General features: G+C 44.0%; 2 protein-coding genes across 2 annotated transcripts in view; both read left to right on the forward strand.

Annotated features, from left to right (window-relative positions):
* Nucleotides 1–26,809, forward strand: LOC143280232 (uncharacterized). Its single transcript, XM_076584865.1, has 12 exons — nucleotides 1–348; nucleotides 2,447–2,666; nucleotides 3,675–3,969; nucleotides 4,747–4,834; nucleotides 5,868–5,942; nucleotides 6,980–7,241; nucleotides 8,036–9,481; nucleotides 11,672–11,812; nucleotides 14,844–15,023; nucleotides 21,662–21,789; nucleotides 22,332–22,462; nucleotides 24,045–26,809. The coding sequence occupies exons 1-12, from the start codon at nucleotides 1–3 to the stop codon at nucleotides 24,100–24,102; spliced, it is 3,372 nt and encodes a 1,123-aa protein (XP_076440980.1). The 3' UTR covers nucleotides 24,103–26,809.
* Nucleotides 1–27,074, forward strand: part of LOC143279666 (uncharacterized) — a 139,448-nt gene extending 112,374 nt beyond the window's left edge. Inside the window, exon 20 of the transcript XR_013054935.1 lies at nucleotides 26,801–27,074. The gene's annotated coding sequence lies outside the window, so the exon portion shown is untranslated. The remainder of the gene's footprint in view (nucleotides 1–26,800) is intronic.

Raw genomic sequence — 27,074 nt, forward strand, 5'->3', positions numbered from 1 at the left:
ATGGGGGCGCATCTGGGATGCCCCTTTCTGGGTTCCCGGGAGCCCAAAGGGGCCACCCCCTTGTCGCTCCCCCCCGGACCCAAACCCAGAAACATCTCACAGGGTGAAACACCAGGGGCCCCCCCCCAAGTGGGATCGACTTCTTGCCCGGGTCGGTGGGATTTCCCTTTCGCCCAAATTATTGCCACTCTGCCCCAAAAATTGGGGGGGCCCTTCGTCAACCCCGGTGCCCAAACCACGGTCACAACGGCCTCCTTTTTCGGGGAAACCCGACGGACTGCTCAGGGGCCCTACTCGGCCCGGCGGGGGGGGGCCCGCCCCCAACCTGCCCACCCCTCGGCCCTTTCAGTGAGATGTGGGGGTTTTTTTTGGTTTGCCCCCACACGGGCATCGGGGGTCCTCTTGCTTCCAGGGACGCCCCCTCTCTAAAAAGGTGGGGGGCCCCCCACCTCCCAAGCATGGTTTTGGCCTAGGGGCCCACCGCTCCCCCCCCGTTAGGTGTCAAGGACATAAAGGGGCCCGGCCCCTTGGGCCCCGGCCCCGGGATCGTCCCGCTCATCCCGATGGGCTAAAACCCCGGCCACAGGACCCCCCCAGTGGGTACATCCACTTGGGTTGGCACCCAGCGGGGGATGGACGCGAAACAAGGTGGGGGGCCCCTGTCTTGGATGAGGTCGAAAAAAGCAGAGGGCCACTTTTCCCCCACACCAGGGGGGACAGATTGACCCCGGTCCCTCCCTAGGGCCCACCCTTTGCCAAACCCGGACTTTGCCAAAGCTTCAAAAACTAAACCCTCCCCAATGGGGGCCACGTTATGCCAAAGGCGTCCCCAGGCTACTTTTTTTCCCTTTGACCCCCCTTTAAAGAAATGTGACTCTAACTCCAGAACCAAAAGGGGCAACTCGAGTGCCAGAAATGGTGCAGGTAGGGCTTTTTTAAGTCGCCCCCCACTGTCAGGGGGGGGGGGCTTCCATCCCTCCTGGGGGCGGGAAAGCCCCTTTTGCCCCGGGCCCCTTTTTCCCCCGGGGGGAAAAGTTTCTTAAAGTTTTCCTAAAAGGGAAGGGTTGTGTCCTGGTACACGCAGGACCACCCCCCTACGGGGGCCCAGACCCCTCCGCCGGGACGGATTTTGGGTTTTCTCAAAGCGCACCAACCTTCCCCCATTTCAGCAAACCCTTCCCTTTTTAAAAACTTTAAAGAAGAGGGGGGAAAAAATTGGCCCGCCGCTGCCCCCTCGGGTTTTCCACGGCTTTACACCTTCGACCTTTCCCTTTAAAAGGGCCAATGACCTTGCGTTTAGTGTCCATTTTAATCAGGACAAGGGGTCTCCTTCCTCTGTCCCGCCGGGCCTTTTTCACCGACCAGGGGTTTTCCACGCTTTTGGCAATGGGTAGCTCGGGTTTCTCCGGAAGTAAACAGACACCGCTCCCAGCCTTCACTTAAATTTACTGGGCTAGCGCGGGTGATGTTTTTTTTCAGCCTCTCAAAATTTTTCCCTGGGGAAAGGGGGAGGGCTGCCCTGCGGCCTTTTCCCAGCACAGCAGCACTCCCCTCTTCGGCCATTTTCCCGCTCCTTTTTGTCAGCCCAGGGCAAAAGAAAAAACAGGGAGGTGGCCCCCTATTATTTGGGCCACCCCTCCCCAGGGGCCCCGGGGGGTTCTAGCCATTAAGAGAGGGGCCCCCAGGGCCCCTCCATATGCCACCCCGCCTGTAAGGCAGGTGTGCCGAATCAGGGAGGGGGAAATTTTAAACCACCTTAGGGTCTGTCCAAGCCACCCGGCCATGCCCAAGGCCAAAAGGGCGCCCCCCCAATTTGGGGGGGCCCCCGTTTCAGCACCGCCAGTCTTTTCAGCCCCCCCAAAAGTAGGAAACTTGTCCCGGCATGCACATAAAGGGGTTTGTGTTTCCGGGGACCCCAACGAGGGGTTAGGGTCGGTGCTAGGGGTGGGGGTTTACTTGCTGTTTTGGGGGGAAAGGGATCTCCCCCCTTTTTAAAGACCCACTTTCCCTCCTTAGGTCCCCAGTGGAGGGGGGGGAAGGGAAAAGCCCCCCAAAAAAAAAGAGATATCGAAACCCACCCCTTTCATGGGGCTTTTTCCCCAACTCTCGGCCCCGGGCCCCCGGGTTTTTTTACGGTGGTTTTTGGGGGTTTCCCAAAAAGGTCTCGGGAGGTTGGAGCCCATTTTTGGGAAATTGCCCCCCCTCAAAAAATTTCCCTTCCCAAAAAAAAAATTAAAAGATGGCCCACACGGCACAGATTGGGGAGACCATCCAAAAAGGGTTTTTTGGGCCCTACCTTATCGTTCGGGAAGTTTCCCTTATTTTCTTATATCATCCATTCGGCATTCCCGTCGGTCCCTGAGGTTGTGTGGGGGACGGGGGGAAATTCCATTTCCCGGCCCTCCCCATTTGGTCTGCCCCTTGGGCCCTTTCCTTTTCTACCAAGGGGGTGCGGGAATTGGTGTCCTTCGCCCGCTCGGAAATCCTTTGTCTCTGTGTGTCCCTGGAGATTTGGTTACCGGGCCCCCGTCGAAAAGGCCCCGGGTGCCTGGTTTACGGCCAGACTTTTGACCTTTGCCCCCCAACTGGGTTCCTCTTGGACCAGCAGATATGGGGATCTGTCCCCAGGGTCGTCCTTCGACTTTTGGGGATGAGATTCGACATCGGTCTTTTTTTTGTCTTTTGGCCCCAAGATCACTGGTCCGTTCGGGGAGGCCTCCTCAGCCACTGGCGCCACTCCTCCCAAGATACAGCCGCGAAAATTTTTTTCCCTTTTGGGGCCCATGATGGGGGTCCACGGCACCTCTCTTTCCCCTGGACGGGTTTTAAAGCGCCCCCCCTCCAGGGGGAAACTGAGGTTACGCCGGTCCCGGGAGCACTCAGCCATGGGAAAACCCAGTATGTTGGGGGAAGGGGTTTTCCTGGGGGGGTTTTGGACTTCAAAATTTTTTTTAATCCCCCCCTTTGGAACAGGGGGCCCCCTTTTTGGGCCCCACCTACTCTTCAGGGGGGGGGGGACCTCTTCACAGACGCCCCTCCCTGGGCTGGGGCCCCCACATGGACTCACTCTATGCAGCAGGGGCTTGGTCCCCCGGGGAGGCCTTTTGCCCCCATCAATGTTCTGGGGGGCTGGAGGGCAGGGTTTGCAGGAAATCTCCTTTCATTCATGGGGGAAGGGGCCCCTGGCAAGACCATCGCTTGTTCAGGACAAAACACGGTTTGCATGTTATGTGAAAAAAATGGGGGGGAAACGCCTGGCAGAAACCCCTTAATGCGGGACTGGGCTTCCCCCGTTTGGTGCCAACCCGCAAGGGCCCTTTCCTTTCAGCGAGGGCACTGAGCAAAGGAAAAAACCCAAATTCTTGGGAGATGCTCTTAAACCCGGGGCCCCAAAAGTTCATGCGCACAGAGTTTCAACCCCGGGCAAGGGAAAACCTTAGGGGGGTGGGAACAGTGGTTTCGGCCCATGGTGGACCCCGGGTTTAACAAGAGACTTCCCACTTTCCCTGTCTTCGGTTGCCGACCCAGAAGGAAGGGGGGCGTGGTTTCTCTCTCTCTAGTTGGAAACAGTTTGATGCCTCCGCGTTTTTCCTTCCCCTTTCCCAAATTTGTCCAAGGTGTTTCGGAAAAAAAAGATTGGAACCCCGCAGCCGATCCTCCCTTGCGCCCAAAAGGCCGCCCAGACCTGGGTTCCCGGAAACCCTTTAGTCCCCGACACATGTTCCCAACCCCGGGAATTGAAACCAAAAACTATCTGCGGGGGCAGCCCCACTGGGCCTCCGCATTCCCCAAACCCCAAAATGTTTCCCCGCACGCATGGCGCTGTTTCGGCGGAACTGTCAGCATCACCATTGAATTCCTCGACCCCCCGGTGGCCCTCTGGTCGGGGTGTGCTGGCCCAGGGGTCTGCCCCCCTGACCCCCCTCTCCATAGTACCCGAGCAAAGGGGGGCGGGGGAAAGGAGACTTTGTAGGGTTTCGTGGAAGGGTTTTGGTTTTCGGGGGGTGTACAGCTCGGGCATTACCCTACGAACCTTTTCGGAAAGCAGCTGGCCAACTTTCTGGCTCTTGCTCCTGGTTATCCTGCTTCTTGTTCTGTGCGAGGGTACAGGTCTGGGCCCTTTTGTACCACCCTTTCCCAAAAAGCTAGGTGGTTCCGCCCTTTTGAAATGGATTTTTTCCCCTCAGAGGGTGGGGTTTGGGGTTTCCCCTGAAGGAAACTAGAAAACCCCGGAAAGGGGCCCCTTTTGGGACTTGTTCCTGGTGCTGGATTTTTATTCGGGAAAAAAAACCCTTTTTACCAAATTTGGGGGGCTATTCCTGTTGGGCATCATCACCCCCAAGAAAAAAATTTCCCCTTTGGTGGCTGGCCACAGGCCCGTCGTTTGAATTTTAGCGGGACGGGCTTAGTGAAATGCCCAAGATCTGGCCTTTTCCCCAGGATGGTTCCTCATATTCGTTTCCTTCCAGGTTTCTGGTAAGAACCCAAAAAACCCGAGGTTTTCCCTTTCCCCCCCTCCGAGGGTAGAAATTTGTTGATATTCTTGCCCAAAATGATGAGGATTTGGCACCCCGTCCTGTTCGGTGTCCAAATTTTATTGGGATTTTGGGCTCGGCCATTTGGGTTTTTTCTCCGAGGGGGGTTTCTCATCTCCCTCAATGGGGGAATTACAAGAAAGGGCATGCTTTCAGGCACCATTTTCCCCCCAGGGGTTTTTAAGTATTTAGAGCCTACTTATGCACACAGGGATATCGCTGTTTCATCCCAGGGCACCGAAGTGCGGGCCTATAGCTTCTTCGGGCCCGCCTTCCAGCACTCTTTCCCCAAGCCGCATGTCTTGGAAAGGAGCCCTTTTGGCCGTCCCGGAATCCCTTTTATCAATTCTTCCTCAGGAAATTTCCGTTTTAAAGGGCCCGGGCGGGGGTTCCAAGGGGATTTCCTTTGTCGCGGCAAAAACTGCCGTCTCAGTTACAAAAAGGGGTCCCCCTATGAAAAACCAAATAGGGGTTTTCCCCCCTCCCAAATTTTCTTTAAATTTGCATCCCGTTTGGGGCATGGTTGTTTTTATGGGCACCAAAAGGGGGAGTTTGTATTTTTTCTCCATGTTTGGTGGGTTTAAAAATACTTTCCCTGTCAAAAATTTGAATTTCCCCCCCCGTCCGTTTTCCCCCCGTCTCCGCCGTGGTTTTCATGGGGCATTTTTGTTTTATGGCCCCGGAAAGATTTAAGCGCTTATAGTTTTTTTGAGGCGTTTGATTGGGGTGGAGCGGTTTGGGCCCTCTTTTCACTGTTAGCCGCCGAAATTTTTTGGGAAAAAGAGCAAACCAAAAGGCCTAAATTTGCATCAGTTTTACATGGTTTTAAATTTTTTTAACACCAAAAAAAGGAGTTTTTTAATACAAAATCCCCTTTTAAATGAAATTTCATTTAAGTTGAAGGGGGGGCCCCCTTTTTTAAATTTATAATGATTTGCTAACCCGAGAAAGGATACCCCAAAAATGGAAAAGGGGAGTTGCTCATTTCAGGGAAAAGGGGACTTTAAAACTGTGTCCAGTAAAGGGTGTGTTCACAGTCAGCAGATGTACACAATTCCAAAAGCTGTGCTTGTGATAATGTACAGCTATAGCGATGGAGAAGGATCTCTCTTGTCTGATGATTGGTTTGAACACGAAGGTGATTGACGATGACAGTGATGAAACTGACAGCCTGTTGGATGGTGATTCAGTTCATCTGTCCAGTCAGGCAGTGTTTCTGAACAAGTGGAAGAGGAGGACAGGGAGAGGAGTGATGTAAGATGATAGGTTGAATGCCAGCCATAGGTTATGAAGGGGGCTTGGCAGTTGGACGCCTGTGTACTCACATTTCAGTGCAGACTGCAGGAAATCGACAACTGCCAGTGCTCCATGGTTTTCAGGAAATGCAGGATTGAACCCGCACTGGACGTGAAACACATGCTTTTTGTTTTTAATGCTTTTTTTTCTGCTGAATCAGATGGTTGACTTGTTTGAAGAGGTGGCAAGCCGGATGCACAACAGACACTTTAATTGGCCCATGTGTAACTTGAAGGGAGTGAATGTCATCAAAGAACACCCTCTCACTTGTGAAAGCTCTTAGCTGTTGAAAAGCTTGCCAGCTTACTTTCTGAGATCATCATTGACCTTTTACATTGATTCTAACCACCTTTGCCATTGTTAGGACAGTGATTCACTTACATATCTACATGAGCTGTGATTTGTTTTTATAAACTTATAGCTTGCTTTAATTTCTTCTACAGGTATAATCTCACAGTATGCATGCTATTTCTAGCTGTATTTTGTTTCTTTTCTTTATGGGTGTCATTATGTAGAGGTGGAAATAGACTTTTTTGTTGCACAAAAATTATTATCTTGACTTTAAATGCCTGAACAGTTGTCTACAATCAGCCTTTTCCTTCACAAAAACGTTCACTTTCTTTCTGTTATCTCCCATAGATTTAGTACTTGATTTTTTTTTTTTTTTATTACCCCTGAATCCTCAAAATTTCTGGGCAAGGGGAGAGAACTTTTTTTTCACAAAATTTTCTGGCACTCAACTGGTTAAAGAAATCACTTTTTAGAAAGAGAAGTGAGTACCAGATATCAAATGCTGATTAAATTAACCAAACTGGTTGGACAACTTTTAAAATGAAGAATAAATGACAAGGAAATGGACAGAGCTCTTGATGGGGGAAGATGGCAGAATGGTTGATGCACTGATCTGCCAGTACAATGCCTGTGAATCCCTGCCAAGCCCATGCAACCAGGTTTGACTGGAAAATCAAACTGAGCATCCATGCATTTGTATGAGACAGTAAAAAGAGGTCCTGTGTGCAGAACTGACTTTGTGCTCTGAAAAAGAACCCATGGCAACATGTCCTCTGGCAAAATTCCTTGGAAGAAATCCACTCTGATAAGTACGCAAATGTATGCACTCAAAGCATGACAAAGCACGTTGGTTTCAGTTACAGTTTGAAGGAAAAACACCACACCTGCTGCAGAAAACACCACACCTGCTGCAGAAAACGGGTCACAATGCACCACACCTGCTGCAGAAAACGGGTCACAATGCACCACACCTGCTGCAGAAAACAGGTCACTATGCACCACATATGCTGCAGAAAACAGGTCACAATGCACCACACCTGCTGCAGAAAACAGGTCACTATGCACCACACCTGCTGCAGAAAACAGGTCACTATGCACCATACCTGCTGCAGAAAACAGGTCACTATGCACCACACATGCTGCTACAGAAAACACCACATCTGCTGCAGAAAACACCACACATGCTGCTGCAGAAACACCACACATGCTGCTGCAGAAACACCACACATGCTGCAGAAAACACCACACCTGCTGCAGAAAATACTGCAGAAAACACCACACATGCTGCTGCAGAAAACACCACACATGCTGCAGAAAATACTGCAGAAAACACCACACATGCTGCAGAAAACACCACACATGCTGCCGCAGAAAACACCACACCTGCTGCAGAAAATACTGCAGAAAACACCACACCTGCTGCAGAAAACACCACACATGCTGCAGAAAATACTGCAGAAAACACCACACATGCTGCAGAAAACACCACACCTGCTGCAGAAAACACCACACCTGCTGCAGAAAATACTGCAGAAAACACCACACATGCTGCAGAAAACACCACACATGCTGCAGAAAACAGGTCCATACACTGCACCACACCTGCTGCAGAAAACAGAAAAATGTGCTTGTGCCTGAACCATTTCCCAACACATGAATCCTTGACAGCCTCCCTAGACTGAAATGAAAAATGATTAAATCTTACTTTTAAGAAATGGTAGAATACATTAAAGAATAGTTAAGAGAAATATATACGCAGAGGGCAAAGATTGATATATATATATATGCACACACACACACACGCACACACACACACACATGCACGCACACACGCGCACACACACACACACACACACACACACACTGGTTTATACAGCGTTGACAGGAACAAGGTGATTGATATCTGATGACAGGAGCAGCACCAGCACCTGCCATCACCACCAGCTTCCCCCCTGCCATTCCCTCCTCCTCCTCCAACACCAGTTGTCCTGGGGGGGTTCAACTGGGGGCGTCAGTCTCCACTGCTCTTGGCTCAGCGTCAGCAGACTTCAGATCTCCGGCAGCAGCAGCAGGGGCAGAGGGCTTCAAGTTCGGATCCTCCTCTTCTACTGCCTTCAGTGCCACAGGAAGTTCCAGACTGGCAACATCAACTACAGAGACTGAGGCCTCAGGTTTCATGTTTGGGAAATCAACACCAGACAATTCCCAAACTGTGGCCTCTTCAGGTTTTACGTTTGGGAAATCAACACCAGACAATTCCCAAACTGTGGCCTCTTCAGGTTTTACGTTTGGGAAATCAACACCAGACAATTCCCAAACTGTGGCCTCTTCAGGTTTCACGTTTGGGAAATCAACGCCAGACAATTCCCAGATTGTGGCCTCTTCAGGTTTCACGTTTGGGAAATCAACACCAGATAGTTCCCAAACTGTGGCCTCTTCAGGTTTCACGTTTGGGAAATCAACACCAGATAGTTCCCAAACTGTGGCCTCTTCAGGTTTCACGTTTGGGAAATCAACGCCAGACAATTCCCAGATTGTGGCCTCTTCAGGTTTCACGTTTGGGAAATCAACACCAGATAGTTCCCAAACTGTGGCCTCTTCAGGTTTCACGTTTGGGAAATCAACGCCAGACAATTCCCAGACTGTGGCCTCTTCAGGTTTCACGTTTGGTGTCCAGCGTGAGAAGAAGGACTCTGCAGCAAGAAATGATGCTGGTGAAGTGACTTCCACTGAGACTTCAGTCATAGACAGCTGTACAACAAACACCTGCAACAGAGTGTCTCTTGTGTCAGGAGGTGACAGGATGTGTCACAGTGTGTCTGACAATGCCGCTCCATCGTCGTCAGGGGCAGCTCACTCCACATCTCCAGGCTGCTCTCAGTTCAGCAGGACCACACACAGTCAGAGTTCACCCCCCTTTGTTTTTGGCTCCAGTGTGTCCACAGAAGTGACCTTAAATGGCAGCAACTCCTGTGAAAAACAGAGCACAGGCCAGAAAACATCCTCAACAAACAGTGGCTTCATCTTTGGAGGGACGGCGAAGGCCCCTTCAACAAGTCAGAATGGACATCATTTATTTGCCCCCAGTTCTGTGGGTTCCACAGGCTTTGTGTTTGGTGCTTCAGGTGGTTCAGGCTTTGTGTTTGGTGCTTCAGGTGGTTCAGGCTTTGCCAGCAGCAGGTCTGGTGAGTCAGGTGTTGTGACCAGGCCCCATTCAGGGCAGCATGGGAGTGCACTCTTTTCCTCGCCCGCCATGTCCACTGTCAACGGGGATAATGGAGCGAAGGAGACTGGTACATTGGGGGAGGTGTCAGCTGTTAACGGGGACACAGGAGTGTCTGACAATGGTACAGTCCAGGGTGGGGTTTTTTTTTTGGTTTTTTTTTGGAGGGAGGGATGTGGGGTGGGGGTTAATTTTTTTTTACCTTTGTTTTGATTTTATGATTGAAGTCAGTAATTCAGTCAGAAAGCAGGAAAAACATGGTGAAACAAATATTTAATAGATCATCAGATAATCCAGCACCCAGGAGGATCTTTCTGATTAACTTGTACAAAATACCAAACATTGTGGGCTTGTGTAGAGTGTTTGTTGAAGAATACTAAGTGCGAAGCTGTAGAATACTAAGTGTGAAGTTGCAGAATATTAAGTGTTTGTTGAAGAATACCAAGTGTGAAGCTGTAGAATAGTAAGTGTGAAGCTGTAGAATACTAAGTGTGAAGCTGAAGAGTACTAAGTGTTTGTTGAAGAATACTAAGTGTTTGTTGAAGAATATTAAGTGTGAAGCTGCAGAATACTAAGTGTGGTGCTGTAGAATACTAAGTTTGTTGAAGAATACTAAATATGAAGCTGTAGAATAGTAAGTGTTAAGCTGTAGAATATTAAGTGTTTGTTGAAGAATACTCAGCTTGATACTAAGTGTGAAGCTGTAGAATACTAAGTGTTTGTTGAAGAATACTAAGTGTGAAGCTGTAGAATACTTAGTGTTTGTTGAAGAATACTAAGTGTGAAGCTGTAGAATACTGTCTGTTGAAGAATACTAAGTGTCAAGCTGTAGAATACTAAGTGTCTGTTGAAGAATACTAAGTGTGAAGCTGTAGAATACTAAGTGTGAATCTGTAAGCCAAAGTGTCAAAGAATACTAAGTGTGAAGCTGTAAGCCACAGAGTCAAAGAATACTAAGTGTGAAGCTGTAGAATAGTAAGTGTGAAGCTGTAAGCCACGGTGTCAAAGAATACTAAGTGTGAAGCTGTAGAATAGTAAGTGTGAAGCTGTAAGCCACGGTGTCAAAGAATACTAAGTGTGAAGCTGTAGAATAGTAAGTGTGAAGCTGTAAGCGATGGAGTCAAAGAGTACTATGTGTGAAGCTGTAAGCCACGGTGTCAAAGAATACTAAATGTGAAGCTGTAGAATACTAAATGTGAAGCTGTAAGCCATGGAGTCAAAGAGTACTATGTGTGAAGCTGTAAGCCACGGTGTCAAAGAATACTAAATGTGAAGCTGTAGAATACTAAGTGAAGCTGTAAGCCATGGAGGCAAAGAGTACTATGTGTGAAGCTGTAAGCCACGATGTCAAAGAATACTAAATGTGAAGCTGTAGAATACTAAGTGTGAAGCTGTAAGCCAGGGAGTCAGAATACTGAGTGTGAAGCTGTAAGCCATGGAGTCAAAGAGTACTATGTGTGAAGCTGTAAGCCACGGTGTCAAAGAATACTGAATGTGAAGCTGTAGAATACTAAGTGTGAAGTTGTAAGCCAGGGGGTCAGAATACTGAGTGTGAAGCTGTAAGCCATGGAGTCAAAGAATACTAAGTGTGAAGCTGTAAGCCAGGGAGTCAGAATACTAAGTGCGAAGCTGTAAGCCATGGAGGCAGAAAGCAGCATGTCAGAAATAGAAGTCAGGTTTTGTCCCTGATTTTTGTTGTTGTTTTTTTGTTTTTTGTTTTTTTTAAGTTAGATTTGGGTTTTGTAGTCTCCCCATTAGCCAGACTCTAGTTGGGATTAAAGTAGAAAGCAGTTCACAAGATGTGTACACTTTAGTCAAGTTATGATTAGGACAAAGCCATTTTTTAATGTTCATTTGCTAAGACCTTGTCTTTTTTTGTCTTTTTTTTTAATTTTTAATATTGATTGTTGAACAAAATTTCATCTTGGCCAAAGCATTTAAGGAAAAAGATTTTTTTTGCTGAGAGCTAGCTCCGCCCCCATCCCCCTTGCTGTGAAGGGTATATTTCTCAAGAAAAACACATGTAGTCCAGTTCCACATAATGTCATCAAAAAATGCACACAAAAGGAAAAAAAAGAAAGGAGAAAATCGGAATTCATCAAAAACCAGTGGAGCATTACGCAGTAGAGTATAATTCAAGGAGTCTACATAAATACTCATAGGTTCACTTCACATATATCATTCATTTGTCATTATTCAAGGGATTAGCTAAGAGCTATCTTGAATCCAAAAAAATATATATTGGTAAAATTATTTGTAAGGTCAAATGGTTTTGTTTTTTGTGGTGTGTGTGTTTGGAACAGATACGACTTGTGACACATTGCAGGTGTGGGTCCAGCCGACGTGACGACGCCCCCACTGACCAGCTCCAAGCCTGCTGATGATGGTGGGGAGCCCTTCACCTTCGCCACACCCACAGCCGTCACCAGCAGTGCTGTGGCCTTCAACTTTGGACAGCTGTCAAAAGGTCTGCTGGTCTTCAGCATATTTAGCAATGGAGGAAGGTGGCAGAATGGTGAAGATGCTTATCTGCCAATACAGTGCCTGCTGGGATCTGGGTTCAAATCCTGGCCTTTCCCTTTCTCCCAAGTTTGACTGGAAAAATCAGACTGAGAGTCTGGTCATTGCGATGAGATGATAAACCAAGGTCTGGTGTGAAGCACACGCTTGACGCACTGAAAAAGAACCCATGGCAACATAAATGTTATACTCTGGCAAAATTCTACAGAAGAAATCCTTTCTGATAGACTCTGTATAATACACAAATATATATTCATGCACTCAGGGCTTGACAAAGTGTGTTTGGTCATGCTGCTGATCAAGCATCGGCCTACCACAGTAGTGGTTGTGCACATATGGATTTGTCTGAACACAGTGATGCTTCTTGAGAAAACAAACTGAAACTTTTTTCTTTTTTTAAAGTTAAAAACAAAATTTGCAAAGACATGTATACTATACAGAGAATTATGAACAAACAGTATAAAACAAACAGTAGCATTCACTTTTGTGATAAAAAAAACACATGACATAACCAAAGTAGAATATAGAAAGCAGCAAAGCACGAACAACAATATCCAACAACAACAAAACAAAAAAAACAAAACAAAAAAAACTTCTCCAATCATTCAATCAATCAGTGTTTACGCATTATTGATTGCAGTAGTGATGATGATTTAAGGTGATATTAATAATAAAGAGACCAGTTGTAGCATAGCAATATCATCAGTCATGTCAACTATTACAGTAATGGCATCAAGGATGAGGCGAAAGAGAGTGGTGGCATTGCAGGGTTCGTCACTAACGGGAGCGCTGAGCGGAACGCTCTGAAAAAACAAATTGCGCTCTGGAAAATTCCTTGACTCAGAGCGCTTGCACTCTTGATTTTGAAAAGACATAAGCATACACTACTGTATCTAAATTGTTATTCCATTGTCCATCACAAACAAGAGTCAAAAGCGCGAACGTTTTGCATTTACCGAAGTTTGAAAGCCGTCTGTTTACGTTTTGTTAGTTCAACCGGAAGTAGGCCTAGTGAATCAGGGGAGGCTATGCAAAAGAGCGCTCTTCAGACTTGAAGAGTAGAAAAGTGGAGCACACGATCGATTTCGTGGCCGTGCAAAATCAAAATACTGAAATATTTGATCCCAAAAAGGAAGGCTGACGGTGAAGGGGATGGCGAAAAGAAGAAGTTTTTAGTGTGCGCTCTTAGTTTTCAGTTTGCGCTCATCAAAATTCTGAAACTAGAGCGCAGGCGCTCATGTGAAAAAATGTTAATGACGAACCCTGCATTGCAATATAATAAAGAGCAATGGGTATACCACATCTACATTATTGGAAAAGAAACTTACAATTGTAAAGACAAACAACAATAAAAAAATTTTGAAAAAAAAGAAGATAATAGTAATAAGATAAAACAAATGAATCAATAAATGAATATGAAAAAAATAAAAATAAAAACCTGTCAGTACAAGTAAGGACTATTATACAGAATAGTAATTATGGAACAGGCAAAATTGTGATTAGGTAACAGTTTCCATAATTGGAAGGTAACTGTTCCACTTTGTATGAAAAGCATGATGGTTCATCAGTATATATAAGATGCATGTTCCTCGATTTTGTGTCTGAATCTGAGCTGTGTTTTAAATGCATTGAGTTGTGGTTGTTGTTTATTGATTTTGCATTTGTACAACAAGTTTTTGGCAAGTAAAATAAAAAAATAAAAAAAATGTCATCTGTAGCAAATGTGTGTTTCCAAATAAAATCAGTTCTTCACATAATTGGGCATTGTATACATTTTTGCATTTGTTATTAATATCAGTTTGAAAAGTATTCCAAAATCCCTGCACAATCTCACATCTCCAAAAAAGGTGTTTCAGTGGTTTTTGGATGTGATCCACAGAAGCTACATTTATCATTATCAGAGATATTCATCTGTTTCAGTGATCTGTATGTTGTAATAATCCTATGAACTATTCTTATTTGAAACCATTTTAAGTTTACATCACATATTTTGAAAAATGTCTGTTTCCAGTTAATGTTCAGTTGCAACAAATTGTTCCATTTGTTACAGCATTTAGGAGTCATATTGTTTTTAACTAAAGTGTTGTAATAAACTTTTGTTCCTTTTTTCACTGAATATATCAGTTGTAATGATTTTCTCGTCTGTAAAGCAATGCCATTATCAATTTCAATGTTCAGGTTTTTTTATATAATTTCTAACTGACCTCATGTAACCATTTAAAGTAAGAAAATTTGTTATATTTCCATGCTTTTGACTAAAATCTTCATAGGAAAGGAAACAACTGTCCCCATGCACTTGAGAAATATTCCAGACCCCCTTTTCCATCCAATTAACAAACTGAAACTTAAGCAAAGGATAGCCACAGCACATCATTGTGGTATATAGTTAGTCTATTGTTTGTGTATGGAATCATGATTTGGATGAATTGAAAGCCTGTTCTGAGATTGAATGTGTGAGTTGTGTGAAACGGACCTAAAATAGAAACAAAGGAATCATTTTAACTGGCTGCATACTGTCCACACTCACTCACCTTCTGCACATGTATGAAACAACACTAGTGTCAGCAGGAACAGGCTGTGTTATGCATTTGCAACATGCTTGGTGTATTCAGAGCATACCCACACAGACTTCTACCCCTCTTACACCACACCAGCTGAAGCACGCACACACATAACATTTCAGCCAAAGCCTTAACCCAGGACTCCTGCAACTATTTGTGATTCTGGCAATTACCATCGTCTAAATAAAAATCACAAAAATTATATTGATGCTCAAAAGTATGTAAAAGAATATTTTTTCTTGAAGGAAAATGCACAGAGAATATGATTATCATAATGCTCAGTGTGGATAGGATGAGATAACTCCCAATCAGGGGAAGATAACAAAGATTTTTAGAAAATGAATATATGAAATATTTTTTGGGGGGAGGGGGGGAGAAAATTCAAGTCTGTTTATTTTGAATTTTCAACCTCAGCAGGCAGGCAGCGGAGCGGTGTTGCCTTCAACACACAGACCAACGCTGCCAGCAGCAAGGACACCGGCCCACTCCCACCGTTGGGGGCGGAGAGCAGCACCAACACTGGACACTTCTCATTCACTGTGGGGGCCGGGTCACAGAGCAATGCTGCTGCCGCCTCTTCCCTCACACCTGGCACAGGTGACATGGATTGATTGATTGATAGATATGGATAGTTACTTAGCACCTGGAACAGGTGACATAGATTGATTGATGGAACAGGTGACATGGATTGATTGATTGATATGGATAGTTACTTAGCACCTGGAACAGGTGGCATTGATTGATATGGATAGTTACTTAGCACCTGGCACAGGTGACATGGATTGATTGATTGATTGATATGGATAGTTACTTAGCACCTGGCACAGGTGACATGGATTGAATGATTGATTGATATGGGTAGTTACTTAGCACCTGGCACAGGTGACATGGATTGATTGATTGATATGGATAGTTACTTAGCACCTTGCACAGGTAACATGATTGATTGATTGATTGATATGGATAGTTACTTAGCACCTGGAACAGGGAGCATGGATTGATTGATTAATTAATTAATTGATATGGATAGTTACTTAGCACCTGGAACAGGGATTGATTGATTAATTGATTGATACAGATAGTTACTTAGCACCTAGCACAAGTAACATGGATTGATTAATTAATTAATTGATATGGATAGTTACTTAGCACCTGGAACAGGGATTGATTGATTAATTGATTGATACAGATAGTTACTTAGCACCTGGCACAGGTAACATGGATTGATTGATTAATTGATTGATATGGATAGTTACTTAGCACCTGGCACAGGTGACATGAATTGATTGATTGATATGGATAGTTAGCACCTGGAATAGGTGACATGGATTGATTGATTGATATGGATAGTTAGCATCTGGAACAGATGACATGGATTGATTGATTGATTGATATGGATAGTTAGCACCTGGCACAGGTGACATGGATTGATATGGATACCTACATAGCACCTATCACAGGTGAGGTTAATGGATTGGTTAATATGGATACTTACATAGCACCTATCACAGGTGAGGTTAATGGATTGGTTAATATGGATACTTACATAGCACCTGTCACATGTGGAGTTAATGGATTGATAGATATTGATACTTACATAGCACCTTCTTCTTCTTTTCGGTCGCACTTGTCACAGAGTCAGGCTGGCCTGCGAGACAAATGTCGTCGTGGCTTCCAGGTCTTGTCTGCAGCCGTAGAGCTTGGTGCGTAGTGGGGTCGCTTCTGGCCACACGGTGTCTCTCAGTCCCTGGTGGAGGGGACAAGTCTGCAGAACATGTTCTGGTGTTTGGTCTTCAAGACCACAGGGACAGGTCTGTGATGGTGCCAGCTTCAGCTTCTTGAACATGTGTGCGTTAAGGCGGCAGTGTCCTGTGCGTAAGCGCATAATTGCTACCTGCTGCCAGCGTTCAAGCTCGTGATATGCATCCCTTGTGGCTTGTGGTCGTAGTGCTGCCTTCACGAGGGTCTTCTTTTCAGCGAAGCTAACACTGTTGTTTGGTTGTCTTTCTTTCGCTCCAAGTTTGGCGAGCTGGTCCGCAATTTCGTTGCCTGGAATTCCGCAGTGGGCTGGAACCCATTGCAGGACTACTCGTCGTTGCTGGGCAACTTCTTGTAGTTTCTCCTTGAGACGAGGAAGTTTATCTCTTGCAAGGGCTTCCAGGACAGACAACGCATCTGTCAGAAAGACAACTTGTGGGCATTCGCTCTCCGAGTCGTGAACCATTGAAGCGGCCTGTATGAGCGCCTGAACCTCAGCTGCGTAGTTTGAACAGTACTTTCCTGTAGGTATCCTTGCTGTGGATGTGTGGTGCTCAGGAGACTTCATGTACACTCCTGCTCCTCCGTCAGCAACAGCGTTGGTTGCAGAGCCATCTGTGTACACGTGAATCCAGGATTCTTCAGGGTACCTTTCAGCAATCATGACTTGTGTCAGAGTGCGTTTGGCCGTGTCATCCTGAGAATCTCCTGGAGCGACCTGAGGGACTGATGTTGAGATATGAAAACTTGTGGAGTCTTCATTCCATGGCTGCGGCAGGTCGTTGGGACTCAGTGGAAGCGTCGATGGAGGCACACCATCCCGGTGCGCCCTGGCAAGTCTCTTGCTTTCATGGATAAAGCTACTGCGCTTGAGGCGGTTCTTTGTCAGTCCGTTCATCCTCTTCTTCATCGGATGATCAGGCAGGCACTGGAACTTTTCTGCTTGGACCATGATTTTGGCGTCTCTCCTTTGTGCAAGGGGTTGTATGGCAGTAACCTCCTCCATGGCCTTGATTGGTGTGGATCGCATGGATCCGGTGATGATGCGTAGGGCTTGATTTTGGACCCTATCCAGAGACTGCTGGTGGGTCTTCGCTGCAGTAGACCAGGCTGTTGAGCCGTACTCAAGGTGGGGCCTGACGGTTCCCTGGTAGACGCGCTTGAGTATCGTTTCGTTTGCTCCCCAGCTGGTTCCGGCTAGCTTTCGCATGATGGCCAACTTGCGTCTGGCTTTTGCTTCAGCACGTTTGATGTGTGGCTTCCAGGTTTGTCTCTTGTCGAAGGTGACACCAAGATAGGTAGCCTCCTCGTCCCTTCTCAGGGGTGTGTCGTCCAGTTTGATGGTTCCTGGTTTTTGTTTTGGTGACAGTGTGAAGAGTGTTGTAGAGGACTTTTCTTTGTTGATGGCTACACACCACTCCTCTGCCCATGCTGCTAAGCGGTCTGCTGCTAGCTGCATTCTGTAGGTGGCGGTAGTGGCATGTTCCTCCTTACACCACATCACTAGGTCATCAGCGTAGAGTGCAGCATGGATACCTTTGGGAAGTGTTTCAATGAGGTCATTGATGAAGATCAAGAAGAGGGAAGGGGAGAGGACTCCTCCCTGTGGAACTCCGTGTCGCAGCAGTACTTTCTTGCCTTTGTGTCCGTCAACTGTGACCCTTGCCCTGCGGTTGTGGAGATAGGATCTGATCCAGCGCATCATGTTCCCTGCGACCCCACATCTCTGCAGCTTCACGAGGAGGCCGTCAGTCCAGACTTTATCAAAGGCCTTTTGCAGATCAATCCAGGCAGCAAGAACTACCTTCTGCTCCTGGAACGCATCTTCTATTTCTTGTGCGAGGTAGGTAGCTTGGTCCTCTGTGCTGTGAAACTGACGAAAGCCTGCCTGTTCAGAAACCAGGATGTTTTCAGTCTCGAGATACCAAAGCAGGCGCTGGTTCACCATCCTTTCTAGGGTCTTCACAACGCAGCTGGTCAGGCTGATTGGTCTGTAGCTGGCCGCCTTCTTCTTGTCCTTTCCCTTCTTAAGGATAGGAATCATGATGGCTTCTCGCCAGACTTGAGCCAAGGTCCCAGTTTCCCAGCTGTGGTTGTAAACCTCCAGAAGTTTCAGGACAGCGGTGTTGCCGAGGTGCTTCAACATCTCGTTAGTGATCCCATCTGGCCCTGGGGATTTCCTGGTTTTTAGTTTCCTCAGAGCTGTCTGAAGCTCGTAAAGAGTGAGGGGCTGCTTCATGAGTTTCACATCGGTGTTGTGGGTCCGTTCTCTCTGTTCCCTTCTTGCTTCTCTTGTTTGGAGAGGGCTGACAGGTACATTGCTCTCCTCTGCGTAATTGTCAGCAAAGCGGTTTGCTGCGCGTCGTCCTGTCAGTAACTCTCCGTTCTTCTCCAGCGTAGTTGTTTGAGCTCTGCTGCCTTCATCATTGAGTTGACCTACAACTTTCCACAGCTTCCTTCCATCTTTCTCAAGGTTCAGCGCCGCTGTCTTCTCTCTCCAGCTCTGGCGTCTCGCTTGTACTTTTGCCTTGAGGAATTTGGCTTTCGTCTGCTGAAGTCGCAGGTGGTTCTCATCTGATGGATTTCTTTCTGCTTCCTGTCTGGCTTCTGTCATCTCGTCCTGAAGTTCTTGAAGCTGGTTTGACCAGTAGGGTTTGTAGTCTTTGCGAGCTCCACGTGGAATACATTCTTGGGCTGCTTGAAGGATGCAGCCGTTCAGCTCTCTGACAATGTTATTGATGTCTCTGCCGTGGACGTGGATGTCCCTGGTAAGAGCATTGGTGCGGTGTCTGAAGAGACCCCATTTGGCCTTCTTGTAATTCCAGCGTGGGGGCACAGGAGTGTTGGTGGTGTTCCTGTTGATAGTGATGAACACTGGCCTGTGATCGCTGCCTCCCAGCTGATCCCCTACTTTTCTGCTAACGTCTCCGTGGAGGTCGTCAGTGCAAAAGGCAAGGTCAGGGGTAGTGGTGGAGCGCCATCGTCTGGAATAGAAGGTTGGGGTGTCGCTTGGGGAGTTGATGAGAAGGAGATGATGGTCGTCTTGCCAGTCTTCCACTTCTTCACCTCGGCGGTCCATATGGTCGTAACCCCAGCTCTGCACCTGTCGCATGTGGAGTTAATGGATGGATAGATATGGATACTTACATAGCACCTGTCACAGTTGAGGTAAATGGATTGATAGAGATGGATACTTACACAGCACCTGTCACAGGTGGGGTTAATAGATTGATAGGTATGGATACTTACATAGCACCTGTCACAGGTGAGGTTAATGGATTGATAGAGATGGATACTTACATAGCACCTGTCACAGGTGAGGTTAATGGATTGATAGAGATGGATACTTACATAGCACCTGTCACAGGTGAGGTTAATGGATTGATAGAGATGGATACTTACATAGCACCTGTCACAGGTGAGGTTAATTGATTGATAGAGATGGATACTTACATAGCACGTGTCACAGGTGAGGTTAATGGATTGATAGATATGGATACTTAAATAGCACCTGTCACAGGTGGGGTTAATGGATTGATAGGTATGGATACTTTCATAGCACCTGTTACAGATGGAGTTAATGGATTGATAGATAGTTATGGATACTGACATTGCACCTGTCACAGGTGAGGTTAATGGATTAATAGAGATGGATACTTACATAGCACCTGTCACAGGTGGAGTTAATGGATTGATAGATATGGATACTTACACAACACCTGTCACAGGTGAGGTTAATGGATTGATAGGTATGGATACTTACATATCACCTGTGACAGGTGAGATTAATGGATTGATAGATATGGATACTTGCACAGCACCTATAACAGGTGGGGTTAATGGATTGATAGATATGGATACTTACATAGCACCTGTCACTGGTGAGGTTAATGGATTGATAGGTATGGATACTTTCATAGCATCTGTTACAGTTGGAGTTAATGGATTGATAGTTATGGATACTTACGTAACACCTATCACAGGTGAGGTTAATGGATTGATAGATAGTTATGGATACTTATGTAGCGCCTATCACAAGTGAGGTTAATCGATTGATAGATATGAATACTTACATAGAACCTGTCACAGGTGAGGTTAATGGATTGATAGATATGGATACTGATGTAGCACCTGTCACAGGTGGGGTTAATGGATTGATAGAGATGGATACTTACATAGCACCTGTCATAGGTGGGGTTAAAGGATTGATAGATATGAATACTTACATAGAACCTGTCACAGGTGAGGTTAATGGATTGATAGATATGGATACTGATGTAGCACCTGTCACAGGTGGGATTAATGGATTGATAGATAGTTAAGAATGCTTATATAGCACCTGTCAGAGGTGAGGTTAATGGATTGATAGAGATGGATACTTACATTGCACCCGTCACAGGTGAGGTTAATGGATTGATAGATAGTTATGAATACTTACATAGCACCTGTCACAGGTGGGGTTAAAGGATTGATAGAGATGGATACTTACATAGCACCTGTCATAGGTGGGGTTAAAGGATTGATAGAGATGGATACTTACATAGCACCTGTCATAGGTGAGGTTAATGCATTGATTGATATGGATACTTACATTGCACCTGTCACAGGTGAGGTTAATGGATTGATAGATAGTTATGAATACTTACATAGCACCTGTCACAGGTGGGGTTAAAGGATTGATAGAGATGGATACTTACATAGCACCTGTCACAGTTCAAAGGGCACTTTGAAACTGGAAAGGATCCACTGCATTTACATTGAGTATTCCCTGGAATGGTGTAAATATTTACTAAACGAAGACCTAAGAAAAGAGTGAAAATACTGAATGTCAGTTTCAGTCTGACTCTGGGATTGTCTTCACCCGTAAAAGAGTTCCTCCCCTCCCTTTGTTGGCCCAGAAACTTAGACAGGACTCATATTGGTTTCAAAAGTGGTTGGGTTTGTTTTTTTTATATATTAATTTGTAAAGAAAAAAATCTGTCTATCTATATGTATATATATCTATATCTATGTTCATATATATCCAAAAGTGTTTTTGAAAATGACCCAAGTTTGTAATAGTTTTTAATTTTGACTTTCTGTATCATTGACAAAAAAATGACTTTGCATTTCTGTCAGTGATAAACCACAGCAGCGAATTGTTCAGCCTGAACTTAGAAATGGAGATGATGATGACTACAAGGCATGCCTACCTTTGAATGAGTGTAGCAAGGCATGAAATATACTTCTTTTTTTGCTTGCTTCATTGGTTTTTTTTTTTGGTTTTTTTTCGCCACATCATAGGGAACAATCAGCAAATAGCATTTTAGAAAAAGCCCATTTCATGGAAGAGGGAACATGTTCTGGCTGTGTTTACATGAACACTGTGACTTGAAGTTGAAACATGTGTGTGTGTTTTCAGTCTTGTGATTCAGGCTCTAAACATTTACTGAATGATAAGGGAAATATTGTTGTTCTGTTGTTTTATTTCCCTTCAGGTTTCAGTTTTTCTGGATCAGTGCAGCCCTCATTCAGTTTTGGTGCAGATAAACTGTCCAACAGTACAGCGTCTGGTGCAGATAAACTGTCCAACAGTACAGCGTCTGCGTTCCAGTTCGCCTCTCCTGTAAGCTGCTTAGCATTGACGGAATCTCCTTATATTTGTAGAGTTTTCTTACACAAGATGATATTGGAATTCTGTGTTCTAATAATTTACAGTCATTATTAACTTTTTGAAAAATTCAGTTTTAAGGGGGGGGTGGGGGGTGGGGGGGTATTTTGAGGTTGTTCTTACATAAAATAATCAATCCGGTTAAACTTATGCATGGTTTTATTTCATTGATCTTGGATAGCTGATTTTTATATTTCAAGTTGCTATTATTGCTGCTGTCAACTTAACTGATGTCTTGAGATGATGTTGAGAGAAGAAAATTACCAGAAATGGCATTAGAGCTATTCGTAAGTGAAGGAAAAATATGAAGCAAAATCTGCCCAATAGTCGTCGTCTGTATCATCCAACTTTGCTCAAGCACTCACATATGTGCTCATAATGCTCAGACATACCTCAGCTTGAACACATATGCACACAGGCATGCACACATACAGAGTTAATATGAAAGGTTGAAGACAAGAGGGAGGTGGCATCACGCCCTGTGTGCTGTGTTACAGAGGGCAGCAGACAGGGCAGCGGCCCACACGGCCAGCCAGTCCACCTTCGGCCAGGCTGCTTTGTCCACTTCTGACCCCCCCACTCCTCTCTTCACCGCCCCCACCACCACGCCAAACAGCTTCAGTATAGGGTGAGTGGTGTCCCCTCTGTCTTCTTCTGGGCACAGTACTGAGGCGATTTGCTGATTGTTGTTGCTCTGCTTTTATTGCTGCCCAGTCATCTGCACCATTTCAGTGTCATTACTCACTCACTGGCTGCTCATTCTTAGTCCCCCATACACAGTCACACCTGGTTTCATTTGTCGCAGTCCCAGCATTGGCAGTTTGCAGGAACTATTAGTGGTAGGTCACCATAGGGTCACACACCAGAGGAGACTCTGCACTGCTGCTGAGCCTCTTCAGTGGTGTTCTGATTCAATGTACTAAGAACACCAGCTACTAAGTCCCATGCTGGCAACAATAATCACTTTGTCATGGATCCAGATTGAGTGAATATCCCCAGACTTTTTTGCTTGATGTTTGGTCTCTGTTTTTTCACTGGATGTGTTATAGTATTTATTCTCTGTTTTATTGGATGTTTTTCTTTAACATTACTATTATTGTTATGGTATTTATTCTCTGTTTTATTGGATGTTTTTCTTTAACATTACTATTATTGTTATGGTATTTATTCTGTTTTATTGGATGTTTTTCTTTAACATTACTGTTATTGTTATAGTATTTATTCTGTTTTATTGGATGTTTTTCTTTAACATTACTATTATTGTTATGGTATTTATTCTCTGTTTTATTGGATGTTTTTCTTTAACATTACTATTATTGTTATGGTTTATTCTCTGTTTTATCGGATGTTTTTCTTTAATACATGTATTACCATTATTGTTACAGTACTTATTCTCGGTTTTTCTTTTATATTACTATTATTGTTATGGTATATAATCTCAGTTTTATTGGATGTTTTTCTTTGATATTACTATTAATGTTATGGTAATTATTTTCTGTTTTATTGGATGTTTTTCTTTAACATTACTATTATTGTTATGGTTTATTCTCTGTTTTATCGGATGTTTTTTTGTTTTGTTTTTTAATATTACTATTATTTATTATTTGTTATATTGAGTGATTATTTTGTTTTACTTAATTACTTTGATGTTCATCCTGTTTCACTTGATGTTTGTTCTGTTTACCTTGTATATTCTGCTTTACTGTGTGCGAGTTTTCCTATACTGGATTTTTATTCTGTTTTACTTGATTACTTGATGTTTATTTTGTTAAACTGGAAGTTGTTTTTTCAATTTTCCTATATCAACAGTAAAGAGAAGTACATGATTCAAGTCAGTGCTTTCTATCTACCAATTCACCCAGCACACAGGTTAAAAAGAACAAAAATTTAAAAGGCACTTCCTCGAAAAGGAAGTTCTAGACATTTGACATGTGCACACAGCAGCAATGACAGAAGAAATGTGTAAACACATATTAACCTTTTATTCAAAACTGGCATATCTTTATAGTCTTGAATATGTTTCTTGGATTATACAGACAACACAGAAGAAATACATGTGGCTGTGTGTTTGTGACTGTGTGTATGGATGGGTGATTCTGTAACTGGCTCTTTGGAGTATGTGTGTCTGTGCACACACACCTGCGCTTTCCTATTTCAATCTGTCTCATGCTGGTGGCCAGAATCTGAACCTGTGACAACGTGTGTTTCAGAGCTGGGGACGGCCCAAGGAGACTGAAGCGTGCTGTCAGACGAGTTCCTAAACAGTGAGGCTGGCTATGCTTTCAGGCAGCCCCACAGTAATCTGCTGTGTGCCATCGTGTTAACTTTTTTTTTTTTTTTTTTTTTTTTAATTCATTTTATCAGTGGTCGAGACTCTGATGATGCTGTGATGGCCATTGACAGCTCTCAAAAGTGTTGACAGGAATCATATACATGGCGATTTCATGATCAGTTAATCATAGTTAAATAGGTATACTGTTATTACATGGTATTGTTTCTGTTATCTTACAGATAGATATACTGTTATTACATGGTATTGTTTCTCTGTTATATAGTTAGATATGTTGTTATTACAGTGCTTTGTTTCTTTGTTATAGATAGGTACACTGTTATTACATGGTATTGTTTCTCTGTTATCCTGTGAATGTATGGTGTTCGAGTCTGAGGGTCAGAAAATTACATTAATTACACATACTGTACCGTGACCCATTGGTGCAACTTTTAATTACAGTTTTGTACAGAAAGAAGAATGAAAACGATGTGTGGGCATATATATATGTATGTTGGTGCATATATTATGTAAACTTGTATGGGTGCATGCACACTTGTCTGTGATGTGCATGGTCTGGTTGTTAGTAAGCAACAACGTTTGTGTGTTGATTTATTTGTGTATGTTTTTTTGTGTGTGTTGATTTATTTGTATATGTCTGACGCAATGTGTATGTGCAAGCCCAGCTTGAGACTGCATGAAGTTTATTTATATTCGAACGTTGGGCTTGTGATAGTGTACTTTTTGACACTCACTTGTGCATGAATGAATCCTGTGAGTGTTAACTCTAATCAGTATTCAAGTGTGGGTGAAAAAAACGCTTCAAGTTAAATCCTCACAACATTACAGCTGAAGAGACTAGAATTATGTTTGGTGACATGTGTGAACAGTGAGAGCCACGTGTATATTCCCCTTTTACCACCACCACCACCTCCCTCCCTTCACACACACACACATATATAACACGTCTAATGTCACTCGCAGTGAAAATGCGATAAAGAAAGAAGACATTGAGCATTGACCATTTGCTGTTCAATGCCATCTGATAAATAGTTTCCTTTATTGTCTTCTTTCATTTTCTTTTAACTTGTCAGTCGTTTCCCCCCTCTGTTTGTGTTGTGTGTCTTGTGTGCGTGATACTGTATGTGTGGAAAATGGTGGAACAAATACATATGTGAAAGTATTTTCAAAAGTTAGAAGATTGTCCACCCTGCTATAGCCCTGGGTGGTCGGCTGGGTCACATAGCAAGGAAGGATAAAAGTTAGCTGAAATGCACATGTTTGCTTTGCTCTTCCTATCTGAAACAATGATGTCTCTTAAGTTGGTGACGCCCACTGTTAAACAGTCTCTTTAAGTTGGTGATGCCCACTGTTAAACAGTCTCTTTAAGTGGGTGACGCCCTTTCTCCCCTTGCCTTGCTATGTAAAACAGTGATGTCTCTTAAGTTGGTGACGCCCACTGTTAAAACAGTCTCTTTAAGTGGGTGATGCCCTTTCTCCCCTTGCTTGCTCTTGCTATGTGAAGCAGTGTTGTCTCTTTAAGTTGGTGACGCCCACTATGTTAAACACATCTTATCTTATCTCGATCCAATATTATCAGTTGATAGAATTGTAGACACATCATTTTTTTTCATTACTAATAGGAAAAAACAGAATCAAGCTTGTTGATAACAGGGTTGGTTTGGTGGAGGAGGGGGAACATTGTTTTGTAAATATGTTATTTTCATTTAGTGAATGTGTGCTTGAGAGAAAAAAAGACAGAGCAATCAAGGAACTAAGACTTAGCATGCTTGTGAAGTTGAGGTCAAGCTCATGAGTTGTTTTTTTTTTGTTTGTTTTTTTGTTTTTTAATCTTTATTTATTTGTGTAATTGTTTTTTTTGGGTTTTTTTATTAATTGTTTTTTTATTTTGTTTCTGATAATCAGTGTGTATTTGGTTTGAATGTGTTCAATTTTTATTTCTTGGCTGTAGGTATGCATGCACCTAAGAAGGGGTGAAATCATGCGTTGATGCGGTATTACCTTCAGGTGTTTAGATCATGTGAAGAAGAGAAAAAATGTGGACATGGTCAGTGGATTTACATATTTGCATTTCTTTACTGTTGTTGTTGTTGGTTGGTTTGTTTTTTTCTTCTTTCTATTCTTTCTTCCTTGATTTGATATGTGTACTTTTTTTTTTTTAAATCTTGAGTGACAGTTTTCACATTCTTGTCATTTCATTTCAGTCAGTTAAGTTTCAGTTTCAGGAAACCATGATCCATTGAAATCTTTTCCAGGCATTGGTTTGTTTTTTGTAGACTTGCTAAGAGAAAAAAGAAGATGAGCATTCCATTGATTGTGATAAAGTATTACGTTGATAGTGAAAATCTTATCTCTGTGTTGTCCAATAAAGATTTCTGATCAAGGGCTTTGATATGGTTTGATATGATTGTCGATGGTCACTGGACAGAGTTGGTTTCACATATTTTTCACTTCAAACAGAACTAGCACTTCCTGCTTTTATTCACCTCCCGCAATGAGGAGTGATCAAAGCGATTGTATCGCTGCCGTATGAATGGCACTTTTAGAGTACCTTAGGGAGTACTGTCATTCATCCTCTTCATTCTCCTTTGTTTTTCTCCTGTAAGTCTTCTTCCAGTCATAAAAAAACATGATCAACTTAGTGAATTTTGTTTGTTTGATAACAACTGAGGGCAGGTTGTTTGATAACAAACTGAGGGTAGGTTGTTTGATAACAAACTGAGGGTAGGTTGTTTGATAACAACTGAGGGTAGGTTGTTTGATAACAACTGAGGGCAGGTTGTTTGATAACAAACTGAGGGCAGGCGAGGGATTTTTCACCTTGAATCAAAATTGTTGTTTGGAACACGTACATTGCATATTTGTGCAGCTGATGCAAGTTTTATGTGACAATGTCAATGGAGGACTGTTGTTGATGACTGATGTGTTGACAAATAAATTGCCAGATGTA

This window comes from Babylonia areolata, chromosome 3, assembly GCF_041734735.1.
Source record: "Babylonia areolata isolate BAREFJ2019XMU chromosome 3, ASM4173473v1, whole genome shotgun sequence".
Classification (NCBI taxonomy): Eukaryota; Metazoa; Mollusca; class Gastropoda; order Neogastropoda; family Buccinidae; genus Babylonia; species Babylonia areolata.

Coding starts and splice junctions, on each gene's coding strand:
- LOC143280232 (XM_076584865.1), top strand. CDS start 1: ATGGGGGCGCATCTGGGATGCCCCTTTCTGGGTTCCCGGGAGCCCAAA. Junction 2,667..3,674: donor GGGGATGAGATTCGACATCG/GTCTTTTTTTTG, acceptor TGCGCCCAAAAG/GCCGCCCAGACCTGGGTTCC. Junction 5,943..6,979: donor GGATTGAACCCGCACTGGAC/GTGAAACACATG, acceptor CGTTGGTTTCAG/TTACAGTTTGAAGGAAAAAC.